We start from the raw sequence: 18,015 nt of genomic DNA, 5'->3' as shown, positions 1-18,015 counted from the left end.
CAGGGTATTTGCTTTGACTCAGACTGAGGCGGAGGCTAGTCTCTCAGTTGTGACAGGTCAGATCTTTAGCGCTGGTTCTTTGTATACTGCATTGATTGATTCAGGGGCTATCCACTCATTTGTATCTGCTAGGGTGATTGACAAGCTTTGTAGACCTAGTATTGTGTATGCTAGGGGTTTTCAGACTTTGTTACCAACAGGAGAACTGGTAGTCTCTAGGAGATGGGTTAGAGCATTACCAGTAGAGATATATGGTAGGGAACTGTTTGTTGATCTGGTTGAATTAGACATGGATGATTTTGATATGATATTAGGGATGGATTGGTTAACGAGGTATGGGGCAACGATTGATTGCAAGCGGCGTATGGTGACTTTTGAACCAGAAGGTGAGGTACCTTTTGTGTTTGTGGGGACGGTGAATGGACCGCGAGTGCCCATGATCTCAGCACTGAAGGCTAGAGACCTGATGCAGGAAGGTTGCATAGGATTCCTAGTGAGTGTTGTAGATACCTCTAAGGTGGTGACAGTGGGACCGAATGAAACCAAATTGGTCTGTGAGTTCCCAGACCTATTTCCAGCAGACTTGCCAGGATTGCCGCCACAGCTGGAGATCGAGTTCATCATAGAGTTGGCGCACGTTGGACCACGCCGTGAGGATATCCCAGGTATCCTTTTAGGGACTCGCCCTGGCAATTCACACTCCACGTGCTCAACGCTGCTCCCGGCCCTTGCCGTTCTCGGCCTTGCACTCAATGTGCCTAACGCCGTTCCCGGCCCTTCGCCGTTCTCGATCTACACCGTTCCCGGCTCTTGCCGATCATTCACATCATAACATACATAGCATAGCAAGCAAATACGGAATTCTAACATATTTAGCTAAAGGGCTACGCCCCGCAGTTCTAACATATTGGGCTCAGCCCTGCATACTAATTCTATTTAAGCACATTGGGCTCAGCCTTGCACACAAGCTCTATGGGAACAAGGGTTTTCTTACCTGAATCCCAAGCTTTCCGAGCACCGATGCCCTGAGCACAGTCCTCTAACTGGAGCCTCGCCGAAACCCTAATCACAACACATTAACAATATCCATCTATCAAATTCTATTCCAATAAATAACTCTGAGCCATAACCCTAACCTCCGGAACCTTGAATTCTATCAATTCGGGGGATAGAATCCATCTTGAGCCTTATCCACTGAGTTCCCAAGCCTAAATATCCTTAAAAACACAAATTGGCACTAAGAGCCGCGGCCGTACCCACAAGCGCCGCGACTAGCCTCAAAACAGAGGCTAGCTTCCCATTGACACCCACACGGGCCGCGGCGCGCTTGAATCTTCTCGGCCTCCCATGGCCGCGCGCGCATGAGCCGCGGCGCGCCCCTCCTAGGGCCACGACCCTTACCTCCAAACCCAGATTTTTCACCCTTCTTCCTGCGTTTTCTTCAAGCCAATCCTCACCAAAACCAAGCTAACAATCCTAGATAGTTAACACCATCATTCCAGCTCAGTATCAACATCAAAACCCACCAAAGTCTACCCCAAAACTCAACTAGATCACTCATGAACAATTCAAACTTGCTAACATGCACACTCTAACAACTAGCTGCAACTCTAAACATATTCTTATAATTAAAGCTTACCCCTTGCTGAATTCAATCCCAGAAGTTGATCTTCAATCCTCAAGCTCCAAGCTCTCCAAGATTTTTCAGCTGAAATCCTTCTAGTTTCTAGCCAATTCTTCCAAGTTCTCCTTAAGTCTCCAAAGAGAAAAACATCCTCTTGCTTAGAGAGAAAGTGAGTCGGTTCCTCAAGTGTTCTGATTAATTCTAAGATTTTTCTTATTCCACTTATATCTATATGGTCACCTCAAGGCTCGGGGTACCAAAACGTTCCCGAGGGCAAAATGGTAAATTTCCCTAATACTCCCGCCGTGGCGACAATCTTGGCAAGTCTGCTGGAAACAAGTCTGGGAACTCACAGACCAATCTAGTTTCATTCGGTCCCACCGAAGCAACTCTAGAGGTATCCACAACACTTGCTAGGAATCCTATGCAACCTTCCTGCACCAGGTCTCTAGCCTTCAATGTTGTGATCATAGGCACTCGCGGTCCATTCACTGTCCCCACAAACACAAAAGGTACCCCGCCTTCTGGTTCAAAAGTCACCATCCACCACTTGCAGTCAATCGTTGCCCCATACCTCGTTAATCAATCCATCCCTAATATCATATCGAAATCATCCATGTCTAATTCAACCAGATCAACAAACAATTCCCTACCATCTATCTCTACTGGTAATGCTCTAACCCATCTCCTAGAGACTACCAGTTCTCCTGTTGGTAACAAAGTCTGAAAACCTCTAGCATACACAATACTAGGTCTACAGAGCTGGTCTATCACCCTAGCAGATACAAATAAGTGGGTAGCCACTGAATCAATAAATGCAGTATACAAAGAACCAGCGCTAGAAATCTGACCTGTCACAACTGAGGGACTAGCCTCAGCCTCAGTCTGAGTCAAAGCAAATACCCTGACAGGAGCGAGATTGTCTCCCTGCTTTGGCTCCTCTTTCTTAGCTTGTGGCCAGTCTTTCTTCAGATGGTTGGCACTCCCACAGATAAAACATGCCCTAATCCGGCACTTACCCTGATGTCGTCGCCTGCACAGAGGACACACTGGAAAACTCCTCCAGTTGTCACCTCCGCCCTGACGGCCACCAGTAGAACCTCGTACCCTCCTATTAGAACTAGGAGGAACAAATGAATCTGGGACCCTTCTTTTCTGCTCACTGGGGCCACTGCCCCGACTAGACCCAACAAAAGGAGGCACTGTCCTCCTGGCATCGCGCCTAACAGCGTTGTCCTTCCATATCTGATCCTCGACCCTCTCTGCAGTAAGGGCCTTATCCACTACTTGAGCATAAGTAATAGTCTCTGGAATTAACGTAATATTCACATCACGGGCGATCATCACATTCAACCCCCACATGAATCTATCTCTCCTGGCCGCATCCGTCGGCACTAGGTCTGGCGCAAACTTCGCCAGTCTGTCAAATCTCAGGGCGTACTCAGTAACTGATAACCTGTTCTGAGTCAGGTTGATAAACTCATCAACCTTCGCAGCTCGAACTGCTACACTGTAGTATTTCTCATTAAAGATACTCTTAAATTCTTCCCAGGTCATAACTGTAACATTCCTCCGCTGACTCACTACATCCCACCAGATGCGGGCATCCTCCCTAAGCATATAGCTAGCACAAGCTACCCTTTCATTCCCTTCAACCCTCATGAAATCTAAGATCAAGGAAATCATATTCATCCACTGCTCGGCCCGCAGTGGGTCTGTGTAACGACCCACTAATCTAGACTACTTGGACCATTAACGAATCTATACATAAAACTTACATTTTTGCGGAAATACCATAATTTTATTGAAAACTTATGGAAACAAAGGTTACTTTCATAAAATAAGTAGGATATGGGTACCCATTGCCTTTAAAACAAAAAAAATACTTAAAGTAAAAAGGGTTGCATAGAAAATGCGGAAAAATACATTTAAAAACCATAAAAACATAAATAAGACTACATCCTCGAATCGAATAACGCTCGGCCCCTTGACTCCATTCACCATCGATACACATCCTCTAAGCGTCACGAATCTTTCCGCCTCTAAAGCTTATTTCCTGCACATAAACAGAAAGGAGTGAGCCTAATGCCCAGCAAGGAAAATCTAACACATAGTCATAAACATAAACATAATTTCATAATATCGTAAAGACATATCATAACACATAATTCACTTATTATAATGGCCATTATTACTTGGGGTCTCATAGACTAAACAAGCATATGCCCATGGAATTAGTGGGGTCCTACTAGCTAAGTAGGTCATATGCCCATAACCCATTTGGGGTCTTGTTAGTCATATGGGTCATATGCCCAAGCCTACAAACATACACATATACATATCATAACACTTTTAATAACATAAAACATATAGATAACATAAGCACATAACATATTAATTCTAGCCTGTTTTCCTTACCAAAGTTACCGAGATTATGGACTGAGTTGGGACTGTTGGAACACTCCTAAAACCATAAGAAAGAGTAAGTCTAAAGAAAGGAGATGAAATGAAAGAGATGGAAAGACTAAACCATAGAAAACATACTTACCGACTTATATGCTTAAAAGCTTGGATTCCCTAACCAAAATAAGAATAAGGTTAGGGGACTGAGTAGAAGGTTTTGAGAAAGGAAATAACATAAAATACAGAAAGGAACTAGAGTTTTGGGTTTACCTCAAAGATTGCAAGATCAATCTAACCTTCACCGAAATACTATAGAACTCACTTCCCAAAGTGTTTGATAAGCTTATGATGTTTAAGCTTATAGTTTTCCCCAAACCAAGTGTTTACACTCTCACACTCACTTAACACTAGCAGCTTCTGAACTTAGAGCAAATGGTGAATAATGGCTGGGTACTAGGTCCTATTTATAGAGTTTGGGAATGAAAATATCTTGATTTTACTCGAATAAAAATAATGGCTTTTTAAGTGAAAATCATTTGAATAATCGTTCAGCAGAGGCTGAAGACTCGTTCAAAAGATGCTGGACTTATGGAGGAGTTTGAATGGCTGAAAGGAAAAGAATTCAAAAACAATTGAACATATGCTGAAGGAGGCGATATATCGCCCCCTGTAGGCGATATATCGCCTGGGCCAGTATGCCCGAGGCGACCGTGCATCGTCTCGTGTTTTCCGTATCTACGTGCTGCGATATATCGCCCCCTATAGTTGCGATATATCGGCATACGCTGAATAATTAAACACGAAATTACACACTTTTAGCTAAGTTTGAATGGGGTAAACAGCCTTGACTAAGCCCTCAACGTATTCAAAGCTGCTGACTGACCTTAAGGAATTCAAACTTTACTCCTTATTAAATTTAATCCTCAAAAATACTTAATCCTTAATTACCATTCATAACATGTGCTTAAAATCCTATTGGTTGATATCTAAACCTTATAGTATAATAAATATAATCCTTAATATCAGTCACATTAATCAAACCTTATGTTAAACTTAATATCCTTAAACTATAGATTAAACTTAGAAAATCTATAAGTACTACTATGAGTGTCCAAATAACTCCCGGTCTGAACCAAAAATCCAAAGTAACAATGATAACACTAAACATACTATAATACTACTAAACAATTTGCTAAGTAAAGTTCTTGGACTCTACAGTCTGATCCACCCTCAAAGGTAGGAGGTTGCCGCTTTTTGAATCTTTCATACATGGTAGGGAATTGTTCGTTGATTTGGTTGAATTGGACATGGATGACTTCGATATGATATTAGGGATGGATCGATATGACCCATCAATCCATTTAAGCCCTCTTCAACTGTGTAGTCCCATACCTACATAGTCTTAGAATCATTACACTTGACCTTCCCCAGGCGGTGTGAGATTGCATAGCTTACCCGGTCTTTCCCCTTATGGATCACGGGATTCTGACTGTCACACTAGGTATCGAGACCATAGGATAGGTCTCCCCGAGACAGAGTTTAGTCTCAAATTTTTGCGTATGAATTTCTTGAATGAGTTTAAACCAAATAATGATCTTTAATCCTTACAAATGATTTTGAAAATAACCAAATTGCCCAAAATAATAATAATGAATTATGGGTGTCATAATTAATTCGAGTATACTGTATGGATAATTACAGTATTGGCTAAGCATAACTGGACTGTACGTTGGAGGGGGAAATGCTACTAAAAGCTAAGGACTCCACGTAAGTCAACTTCTATTGTGTGACTACAACATGAAACTACTAGTGTAATGTATGTTAATATAGAGACACATGCACGTGTATATATTGTCGTAGAAAGTTTAAATAGAAACGTAAGTCTAGTAGGTGCTAAGTCAGAAAATATGACCGGTAGGTATCCGTCATATCCTAGACGGCTAATCCCCGTCACACTGCTTGTTTGATTTTATTATGTCATGTTCACCAAGAGGTGAGAATTGCTGGTTTAAACCTAGGGGTGCCAAAATGAATGGGACCTAGGGTCCCTCATGCTTACTTAATCATTGAACGATTAGAACCCGAGCAAGTGCTCTGATAAGTTATTCCCAGATAGCAGCCATGAATATTGGCCATTCAGTGAGAGTGCCTAGAGATGCTAAGGGTTGCCAAGTTTGAGTGAGGTTGAACACCCTAGGGGCAACAGCTTGCCAACTGTTGCGGATTTTATATGCTACGCAAGTGTACATATCGCAATTTAGTAATAATCTTGGTAAAACCAAGTATCGTCCTCAAGGACTGAATCCTCAATTACCAGTTAATTAATCTTTTTTTCTATTTGGTCAATTAGAATTTCGATTCTTATAGGCAAAGCAAAAGAAAATATAATATGCAGGAACAATAATTAAAAATTAAATAAAATAAAAAATAATAGCAAACCCTTGGATTTAAACAATGAAGGAATAATTATGATTTTTAATCTCATCAACTATCCTCCCTACCATTCTCTAATACAAAATACTAAATTCTTCTTCTTTCTGCCTATTTCAATTAACGAGTTGACAAAAGCAGCCTATAATCATATTATGAATTATAAACTCAACCTAAGTGACGATTTCCTATATTTCTATGGTAAATTAACTCACAAAGATAGCATTAATCTCAATAACTCAATAAAAAGTTACACAATTAATATGGATACTCTCGTTCCAAATTAGAATTATGTCCAATATAACCAAAGCAAATTCAAACTGCACTTCTCAGATTTTGATTCAAAAACATATAGATAATGACTATAGATGGCCAATCAATAATCAATTAATAAGAACAGGCTATACAGAATTGAAGAAGAAAATTGAAATTGCATTAATTCATAATAGGGATTCAAGTGATTCAATTAAAAATCCTAAACATAAAATTAGTTAATAATCATAATTCTAATCACAAAGACAATTAAAAATAACATCAGAAAATAGATGAAAAACATGCAGTTTGTGAATTCTCCAAGCCTTCCCAGCCTCAAAGACTCTAAAAAAAAAAATACGTCCTCCCTTTTTTCCCTTTTCTTTCTTCCTGATAAAACCTAAATTTTTTCAGTTTTTGAAGAGGCGGGCCGCGGCTCTATATGTACCATGCCGCAGCCCGTGTCTTAAAACCTTCACGGATCTGCCTTTCCATGCCGCGACGCTCCTCAGCCATGTTGCGGCCCGTATCTTCAATTTCTGGGTTGTTGTCTGTCTATGCTCTCCTTAGCCATGCCGCGACTCAAGTTTCTCCTCCAAAACATAGGTTCTGTTTCAAGGGCTAGCCGCGACTCTACTTTGCTCATGCTGCGGCCCTTAAGACATTTCTCAATTCTTCAAATTTTAAGCCCGAAAAATCACCAACGCCTCCAAATCATGTTGAGATCCATCATTTCTAAAAAATATTATAAAACTTGGATATTTCTTCTCCCTTTTGGACATTTTCCTCCAAGTACTCAAATCTTCCTGATATTCACAAAAACTACAAACAACAGCATAAACCCGCACTAAAATGAAAGAAAAATGAGATAAAATACTACCTAAACAAGACAAAAATTAGACTCAACAAACTCCCCTAAACTTAACCTTTATTCGCCCTCGAGTAAAGATTGACTTTAGACTTAAAACATAACACGCCACACAAACAGTTAAGCCTCCGTTTTATCCACAACACATTGTCATCATTCGCAAAATATCAACTGCATTTTTCAACCAGAATTTCAGTCTAATCACTCTCACAATTAATCCAAATGCCTCAATTGGAAATTAGAATATGATTTGCAAATAACAAAATGTGCAATTAGAATACATCATACATGTCTTACTCTTTCAACAATCCATTCACCAATATTCAATATGCTTGCATACTTGCCTTTCTCCACTAATGTCAACAACACATGTTTTGGAATCAACAAGACTTTTAAGGTTCATGCATTTTGGCTTAGGTAAAGGTAGATAAAAAGATATTTAAGCTTCATTATACCATAAGCACCTAAAAAAAATATCAATCAAACAACCCATATTGCATTTAATTACCAGCCCTTAATTCACCCACTTTCCATCGATTGAGAACTCATAATCAATGCACCACATCACTTTATTTTATTCATCACTTTCACTTTTTCTGATTGTGATAAGTTCAAACCCTATCTGATTGGTAATAAGGTGATTGTGTATACTGATCACTCTGCTATTAAGTACTTGATGACTAAGAAGGATGCAAAGCCTCGCTTAATTAGATGAGTTTTATTGCTACAAGAGTTTGATATGGAGATTCGCGATAAAAAGGGTACTAAAAACCTTGTAGCAGATCACTTGTCTAGACTAGAAACAGAAGAGTGTCAGAATGAGAAAGCTGTGCAGATCAATGATTTCTTTCCAGATGAACAGTTGTTTGGGGTAAATAAAAATTATGTTGTGCCTTGGTTTGCAGATATTGTGAATTTCCTTGTTGCAAAGGTTGTACCTCCTGAGATGACAAGGCAGCAGTTGAAGAAATTTTACTCTGAGATGAAGCATTACTACTGGGAGGAACCTGTTCTATATAAGCATTGTGCTGATCAAATTATTTGGCGTTGTGTACCTGAGGATGAAATGCATTCTATTCTTGCCCACTACCACAACTTTCAATGTGGTGGTCATTTTGGAGCCACAAGAACAACATCAAAGGTATTGCAGAGTGGTTTTTATTGGCCAACTTTAGTTAAAGATTCTAACGTTTTTGTGAAGGCCTGTGATCGGTGTCAGCACACAGGCGATATCTCTAGGAGAAATGAGATGCCTCTCAACGTGATTTTGGAAGTCGAGCTGTTTGATGTTTGGGGCATTGACTTCATGGGTCCGTTTCCACCGTCGTACAATAATGAGTACTTCTATTAGCCATTGACTATGTGTCTAAATGGGTGGAAGCTGCTACGACAAAGGCCAATGATAGTAAAACGGTGTTAAACTTTCTCCGTAAACACATTTTCACTCGTTTTGGTACACCCCGAGCTCTCGTTAGTGATGAAGGGAGTCATTTTGTTAACAAACAACTTGATACACTTTTAGCTCGCTACGGCGTATACCACCGCATTGCATTGCCATATCATCCCCAGTCAAATGGTCAAGTGAAAATTTCAAATAGGGAAGTGAAAAGTATCCTTGAAAAGACTGTGGATAGTTCAAGGAAAAACTGGTCAAAGAAGTTGAAAGATGCACTATAGGCCTACAGAACAGCGTTTAAAACACCGATAGGTATGCCCCCATATCGCTTAGTTTTTGGGAAAGCTTGCCATCTTCCAGTAGAGCTAGAGCACAAGGCATACTGGGCAATGAAGAAGTTAAATTTGGATTGGACTGCTACTAGTGAAAATAGAATTTTACAATTGAATGAACTTGATGAATTTCGTAATGAGGCATACGAAAATGCAAAAATCTATAAGGAGCGTACGAAAGCTTGGCACGACAAGAATCTAATCAGAAGAGAATTTCAACCTGGACAACAAGTACTCCTTTATAATTCACGGTTGAGGCTATTTCCGAGCAAACTAAAATCCAGATGGTCGGGTCCGTTTACTGTTGTGAAGGTGTTTCCATATGGCTCGGTTTAATTATCATCATGGCAAGCCAAAAGATATGAACAGGTGGCAACTTAATCCAATTGCTAAGGCTTGGGTTTATTTTGTTAGTTCCCGCTTGTTGCCGACGTCTCACGTCTCCACTGTTGATAGAGAGCGCTATTTATTGGTATATGCTATCATGACAAAGATGACGATTGATGTGGGCCGAGTCATTCGTTACAACATTCCCAACATCAGTAGATTCAATACTACCGCTGGTGTTGCTCTTGGTACTTTTATCTCGACCCTGTGTGCTACTTATGATGTACCGGTCTTTGCTAGTGATCTAGTTCGGAAGCCCATGGGGCCAATTAATCAGACTTTGTTTGCTGCATTTCCTTCGGCCTCTCTTACCCCGCCGTCACCTGGGCTGCATTATAAGCGTCGACGGGCTGATGACGCAGTTGACACTGACCATGTGGAGGAGGAGGGAGCTGATGACGCGGGCCCTAGTAACCCACCTTCAAATTTGGCACTTGGTGGGCCTATTGATGAGCACACTCAGCGCACGCATGATCGATTGGTTATCTTATTCGCCAAAATCAATATTTAATCCAATCGCATCATGCGCAAAATCAACATTACAATGACTTCTTGGCGGGTTGTATGGATTGAACTGAGGCGGAGGAGTGAAGTAATTTTCATCAGCAGAACTCATAGTCCACCTAGTGACTAAGGCATTCAACTCCTCTATATGAATCCGCTCGTACTCATTCTGTTGTACCAAGAAGTCATTGTAATGCTGATTTTGCGCATGATGCGATTGGATTAAATATTGATTTTGGCGAATAAGATAATCCAATCGATCATGCGTGCGCTGAGTGTGCTCATCAATAGGCCCACCAAGTGCCAAATTTGAAGGTGGGTTACTAGGGCCCGCGTCATCAGCTCCCTCCTCCTCCACATGGTCAGTGTCAACTGCGTCATCAGCCCGTCGACGCTTATAATGCTGCCCAGGTGACGGCGGGGTAAGAGAGGCCGAAGGAAATGCAGCAAACAAAGTCTGATTAATTGGCCCCATGGGCTTTCGAACTAGATCACTAGCAAAGATCGGTACATCATAAGTAGCACACAGGGTCGAGATAAAAGTACCAAGAGCAACACCAGCGGTAGTATTGAATCTACTGATGTTGGGAATGTTGTAACGAATGACTCGGCCCACATCAATCGTCATCTTTGTCATAATAGCATATACCAATAAACAACGCTCTCTATCAACAGTGGAGACGTCGACAACAGGCGGGAACTAACAAAATAAACCCAAGCCTTAGCAATTGGATTAAGTTGCCACCTGTTCATATCTTTTGGCTTGCCATGATGATAATTAAACCGAGCCATATGGAAACACCTTCACAACAGTAAACGGACCCGACCATCTGGATTTTAGTTTGCTCGGAAATAGCCTCAACCGTGAATTTTAAAGGAGTACTTGCTGTCCAGGTTGAAATTTCACACCTAGCTGCCATCTGAACCGCAATAGCAGATATAGTGCTCTGCTGTAATTGTTTTGTCAAAGAGGCTACTTGTGCTGTTAGAGCAGTGATTGCGTCCAGCTCATGCACCCCAGCTACCTTTCTGACCCTCGATGATCTCTCCTCAGACCACTGATGATTATTTGTGGCCATGTCCTCTAGCATCTCATATGCTTCATTGGCACTCTTACTCGTGAATGCCCCACCAGCTGCAGCATCGATAATCGTTCTCGTTGTACCACACAGCCCGTTATAAAAATTGTGAACCAGCATCCACTTTTCTAATCGTGGTGGGGGCATTTCCTCAATAACTCCTTGAAGCGCTCCCAAGCATCATATAATGACTCTCCATCCATCTTGTTATCCCAAAAATTTGAAAAGAATGACGTGGCAATAAAATTGACACATGGCATGAGTTAGTGGGGTGATCTGGCTTAATAATGGCCCAATACGTCAGTTAAGGAATTGGACAGATAGTCAAGCCAAATACGCCCGATCGAAGAGAATATTTGGACTGGGGGTTGCTTGGCTCAGACCTCAGTTTGAAGACCCTTATAACAAAATTGGAACCAAGTCCAAGAAATTGAAGGGGAGGTGTGAATTTTGGTTCAAGATATAAAAGCAATAGGTCCGATCGGACCTAAGCTTAGGGGACCTCTTGTTAAGTTTGGCTCGAATGAGTTCAGAGAGAATGACCAAGACTCAAGTCTTACTCAAGGGGAAAGCCACATAATGGCCGATCGGGTATGATATGGAAGAGGTACACTTGGGCTTGAATGAGGTGAGGAAAGTTATACCTCGGACCACTTTGGTCCGAGGAGAAAAGTCCAAGGTCCGATCGGACCTTGGTTGAACAAAGGAGGCTCGGACCAATTTGGTCCAAGGAAAGGAGCATTATGCCCGATCGGAGGTACCCATAGGAGAGCTACCTTGGGTCATTTGGGTCCAAGGTGTTGGTATGTAAAAGAAGAGTCCAAGGTCCGATCGGACCTTGGTTGAACAAAGAAAGGCTCGGACCATGTTGGTCCGAGGAGAAGGAAGTAGTGTCCGATCGGACATGAAGCTTATGGGGTACCTTGGACCATTTAGGTCCAAGGAGATGTAAATGGTGGCTCGGACCACCTTGGTCCGAGGAGAAAGGTCCAAGGTCCGATCGGACCTTGGTTGAACGAAGAAGGCTCGGACCATTTAGGTCCGAGGAGAGGGGCATTGTCCCCGATCGAACAAGACGCCTGAGGGAGTGCTTTGGACCATTTTGGTCCGAGGAGATGCTGAGAAGAGATGGCTCGGGCCACCTTGGTCCGAGGAGGAGAGTGCAAGGTCTGATCGGACCTTGACTGAAGGAGCCAAAGAGGGTGGTTTGAACCACCTTAAGCCAAGGAGAGAACCATTGTGTCCGATCGGGCACAATGGGAGGGATGCCTCGAATTTGCCCGAAGTAAGAAGCAAAGTAAGTACCCTCGGACGACCTTGGCCCGAGGAGAGCCATGCACATACCACCATTGACCTACGTAAAGCTTGAATAGTAGTCAACACGCATGAGAGACTACGTCAAACTGCCCGAAACTACTTCAGTGAGAATTGGTCCAAGCATCCGGGAATCTCTCAATCCTCATTTGAATTTAGGGATCAGTTGTATTTTGAATATTTATTTTGTAATATAAATATTAGGAAAATAATGAAATATCCCTATCTAAAGGGGATATCAGTTGAGAATCCCAGGTCTATAAATAAGAGTTGGGAGGATCGTAAAAGGACTTTTGGCAAAATCAAGAGTGAACTTGTGTTCTAGAGAGAGAAAGTGTTTTCCCTGAGAGAACCCCTTTTTGTATTCTGGAATATTTCACACTGAAGAAACTCAGTTGACACGGTTCATCTGATCTTGAGTGTGAATACATAATAAAATCTCTAAGTGGATTAGGCTATTACCGATCATCGGGGCTGAACCACTATAAAATCTCGTGTTATTTACTTTCATTGATAAAAACTGTCTGTTGTCGTTTATAATTCTCTTGAAGGTTTGTCGTAGTTGACGTTCTTACGTCGTTGGCTAAATTTACAGTCAACACATCTGATAGAAATTATTAATTTCTCCCCTTAATTTAGCAGCCTTTGAAGGAGGGAAAAACTTAGCCAAATTTTTTTGAGCAAGGTCTTGCCAAGTATTGATAGAGTTTGCCTGAAGCGAATTAAGCCAGCTCTTAGCTCTTTCCCGCAATAAAAATAGGAAGAGTCTCAACCTTATAGCATCATCGTTGACCCCATTATACTTGAAAGTGTCACACAACTCCAGGAAATTCGCCAAGTGCATATTGGGGTCTTCAGAAGGCAAACCCCCAAATTGAACAGTGGACTGCACCATTTGCAAGATCGCCGGCTTAATCTCAAAATTATTGGCATCCACCGCCGGTGGACTTATACAGTTCTGTACTCCGTTATAGTGGGCAGTACATAGTCTCTTAGACTTCTGGCAGCAGGATTCTGAACCGGTTGTTGCAGAACTTCGGGAACCTCATTATTCCTCTCATTTTGTGTCATCTCTACTGTCTGATGAGCCAACTTCTTATTTCTTCTGTTTTGTTTGCACGTCTTCTCAATTTCAGGATTTACAGAAACAAGACTACCCGCCCCTCTTCTGCTACGCATATAACAAATCACCTGAAATTTAAAAAGAAACGCAGTTGAAACAAATTAGAAACAAGACAAAAAATAACCAAATTAGAAATAAAATCAAGTAGACTGATATTGATAGTTTTCAGTCTCCGGCAACGGTGCCAACAACTTGTTGCGGATTTTATATGCTACGCAAGTGCACGTATTGCAATTTAGTAATAATCTTGGTAAAACCAAATATCGTCCTCAAGGACTGAATCCTCAATTACCAGTCAATTAATCTTTTTTTTCTATTTGGTCAATTAGAATTTCGATTCTTATAGGCAAAGCAAAAGAAAATATAATATGCAGGAACAATAATTAAAAATTAAATAAAATAACAAATAATAGCAAAACCTTGGATTTAAACAATGAAGGAATAATTATGATTTTTAATCTCATCAACTATCCTCCCTATCATTCCCTAATACAAAATACTAAATTATTCTTCTTTCTGCCTATGTCAATTAACGAGTTGAAAAAAGCAGCCTATAATCATATTATGTGAAATTCCGTTTTTAGTAATTACCAAATTAATTAAACCAAGTGAATTAATTAAAGTGCGGAATGGTAATTAACTGTTTACACAGAATACAGTTCTGTCGGGACAGAAACCAAACTTGTCACGACAGAAACTGAACACAATAAAAAGACAGTGCAAAACAATAAAGAACACAACGAATTTTTACAAGGTTCAGAAACCATTTCGGATAACCTACTCCTTGGGGCCACGCCCAGAGAATAAAACCAATTAATAAAGAATCACAAGTACAAAAACATTGACTTAAACAAAACAAGACTCCCTCTTAAGATTTGCCGCAACTTGTTGTACTTCTTTTCACTAATCTGATCTTGATTGAAACGCTCAACCACTTGAACTCCCTTTAATGGTCAGCGAGTGCTTGCATCCTCTCGACGCAAGGCTTGTAAAAAATCTTCTCCCGAAGACTACAAACGCTGTGTTCAAATTACAATGTGTATTCACTTATGAACATGGTATAAACTCACCACAAAAAACTAAATACACATAATTCTACAAGATCACGTGAATACTTATGATCTTGAATACAAAGAGGAACTCTCATAAATATTACAATAAAGCTCAAGCTCACGAATAATGCACCAAAGAGTTCACTTTTCTCACTGCCTTTGGAGCCCTATTTATAGAGTCATTTTTCGTGCTCACAAAGGCTGAGAAAGAATTCTTCTAATAAAGGCAAGAATCATAGAAGTTATTCTTGATTGTCCAAGAGTTGCCTTATCTAGAAGATGCTGATCCGACAGATGCGATATCGGTGGGGACAGCTCAGACCTGTGTTGGATCAAAACAAGCTCAAAAAGGAAACAACAATTAATGACATTAAGAACCAGTTTCCTGATTGCAATCCTTGAGCTGCACGAAAATATATAAGCAAATAATCCAAAAACAATTTTGGGTAAGTACCGAATATTTGCAATATACTTTGTTTCCTTTATAAACAAAATGAGACAATATAGGCTAAATAAGGAAGCATTTTATTGTCCAAAATTCACAAAAAGGGAAAGTGGATTTCCGAAATTTGTAATAAGGGAAACCAAACAATTCTGAAAATTATAATAAAGGAAAAAAAATATTTCCGAAAATTGTAATAAAGGGAAACAACTAAATCAACCAATTTATCTTTTAAGAAAAAAGATATTTCTATAAAAATGCCAATTATAGGATTTACATTATGAATTATAAACTCAACCTAAGTGACAATTTCCTATATTTCTATGGTAAATTAACTCACAAAGATAGCATTAATCTCAACAACTCAATAAATAGTCACACAATTAATATGGATACTCTCGTTCCAAATTAGAATTATGTCCAATATAACCAAAGCAAATTCAAATCGCACTTCTCAGATTTTGATTAAAAAACATATAGATAATGACTATAGATGGCCAATCAATAATCAATTAATAAGAACAGGCTATACGGAATTGAAGAAGAAAATTGAAATTGCATTAATTCATAATAGGGATTCAAGTGATTCAATTAAAAATCCTAAACATAAAATTAGTTCATAATCATAATTCTAATCACAAAGACAATTAAAAATAACATCAGAAATTAGATGAAAAACATGCAGTTTGTGAATTCTCCAAGCCTTCCCAGCCTCCAAGACTCTCCAACAAAAAATCCGTCCTCCCCTTCTTCCCTTTTCTTTCTTCCTTATAAAACCTAAAAATTTTCAATTTTTGAAGAGGCGGGTCGTGATGCTCCTCAGCCATGCCGCAGCCCGTATCTTTAATTTCTGGGTTGTTGCCCGTCTATGCTGCGACTCTCCTTAGCCATGCCGCAACTCAAGTTTCTCCTCCAAAACATAGGTTCTGTTTCAAGGGCTAGCCGCGGCTCTACTTTGCTCATGCCGCGGCCGTTAAGACATTTCTCAATTCTTCAAATTTTAAGCCCGAAAAATCACCAACACCTCCAAATCATGTTGAGATCCATCCTTTCTCAAAAATATTATAAAACTTGGATATTTCTTCTCTTTTTTGGACATTTTCCTCCAAGTACTCAAATCTTCCTGATATTCACAAAAACTACAAAAACAAACAAACAACAGCATAAACCCACACTAAAATGAAAGAAAAATGAGATAAAAGACTACCTAAAACATCACCTAAACAAGACAAAAACTAGACTCAACACCAACACCACTGATTAACATAGATGCCTCTGTAAACATGTGTAACTTCTATTATACTCTTGAATAGTAGCAATGCCCTAGGTAACTTGATGGTTACCCTTGTGAGGGATTTGCTTTTGGATAAGTAGCGATGCCCTAGGTAACTCGATAGTTACCATTGATAGGGATATTTATTGGATAGATCTTAGTGCTGAGACTCGGTTCTCCCCTATTGATTAGCAAGTATGTTGGATGGTGTGGTATGCCCGAATTGTTTGAAATTTTCGAGCGTTGGTCTCGAATTGTATTGTGATATATTATATCTGTTTGCTCTGAGGTTTACTTAGTGCAGGGATTTATCTATTTATCTGAAATAGTTTGCAATTGGTTATCAGACATAACCATAAGTTTGTCAGGACGCTTTTGCTGTAATGACCCAACTACTCTAGACTTTGGACCATTAATGAAAACTACACATAGACCCTAATCCTTAATAGAACTTACAAGTGAAAAGATCATGACTTTATTAAAACTTGTAAAAATAAATGTTAAACTTACATAAAATTTAAGTTAGGATATGGAATCCCATTGTTTTAAAATCAAAACATAACATAATTGTAATTAAAAAGGATTACATAAATAAGTGCAGAAAAATACACATAAAACCATAAGTAAAGACTTCATCCTCGAATCGAAACTCTCGGCTCTTTAAATCCATTCCGCCTCAATACACATTCCCCAAGCTTCCAAGAACCTTTCCCGCCACTAAAGTTATTTTCCTGCACATATAAACAAAAATGAGTAAGCCTAATGCCCAGCAAGGAAAATCTAACATATAACCATATACATAAAATTCATAAGGTAACATAAAACATATCATAACACTTATGTCACATACATACTATAATGACCATTACTACTTGGGGTCCCATAAACTAAACAAGTCATATGTCCATTAGATTAGTGGGGCTTGCTAGCTAAGCAAGTCATATGCCCATAATCTATTTGGGGCTTGTTAGTTGTACGGGTCATATGCCCAAGTCTACAAACATACTTAACATAGCATATTCATAACACATAATCATAAGATAACATATAAAATCATATAACACATAAATCCTATCCTATTTTCCTTACCAAAATTACCGAGATATGAGGACAGAGTTGGGACTTTGGAACACTCCTAAAAACCATAAATGGAAGGGTGAGTATACTAAAGAGAATGAGATGAAAAGAATGGAAGAACTATACCATTGAGAATATACTTACCAAAAACTTATGTGCAAGTTCTTAGATTTCCTAACCAAGAATAAGGAATAAGGTTAGAATGCTGATTAGAAGACTATAAGAACTTAAAAGAAAATAATACAGAAATGAACTAGAGTTTGGAATACCTTGAATACTTCTACGACCAATCTAAACCTTGAACCGAAATGTGAATAAAACCTTACTTCCCAAGTGTTTGGTAAGCTTATAGTGATCAAGCGTATAATTTCCAACCCAAGTGTTTATACTCTCACAATAACCTGGCAACTTGCAGCCTCTGAACTTAGCTTAATAGATGAATAAATGGCTGGGTACTAG

At 39.7% G+C, this 18,015-nt stretch overlaps 2 protein-coding genes across 6 annotated transcripts in view; both read left to right on the top strand.

Moving 5' to 3' along the window:
* Nucleotides 1–18,015, top strand: part of LOC133831688 (GTP 3',8-cyclase, mitochondrial) — a 54,513-nt gene that overhangs the window by 12,372 nt on the left and 24,126 nt on the right. The gene's annotated exons all lie outside the window — the stretch shown is intronic.
* LOC133833172 (uncharacterized) lies at nt 9,288–9,641 on the top strand. The gene has a single exon (XM_062263424.1). It carries the CDS (start codon nt 9,288–9,290, stop codon nt 9,639–9,641), a length of 354 nt encoding a protein of 117 aa, XP_062119408.1.

This window comes from Humulus lupulus, chromosome 4 (genome assembly GCF_963169125.1).
Source record: "Humulus lupulus chromosome 4, drHumLupu1.1, whole genome shotgun sequence".
Lineage (NCBI taxonomy): Eukaryota > Viridiplantae > Streptophyta > Magnoliopsida > Rosales > Cannabaceae > Humulus > Humulus lupulus.
Note: the sequence above shows the minus strand (reverse complement) of the source record. Positions and strands in the feature narration are given on the sequence as shown.

Coding starts and splice junctions, on each gene's coding strand:
- LOC133833172 (XM_062263424.1), top strand. CDS start 9,288: ATGCCCCCATATCGCTTAGTTTTTGGGAAAGCTTGCCATCTTCCAGTA.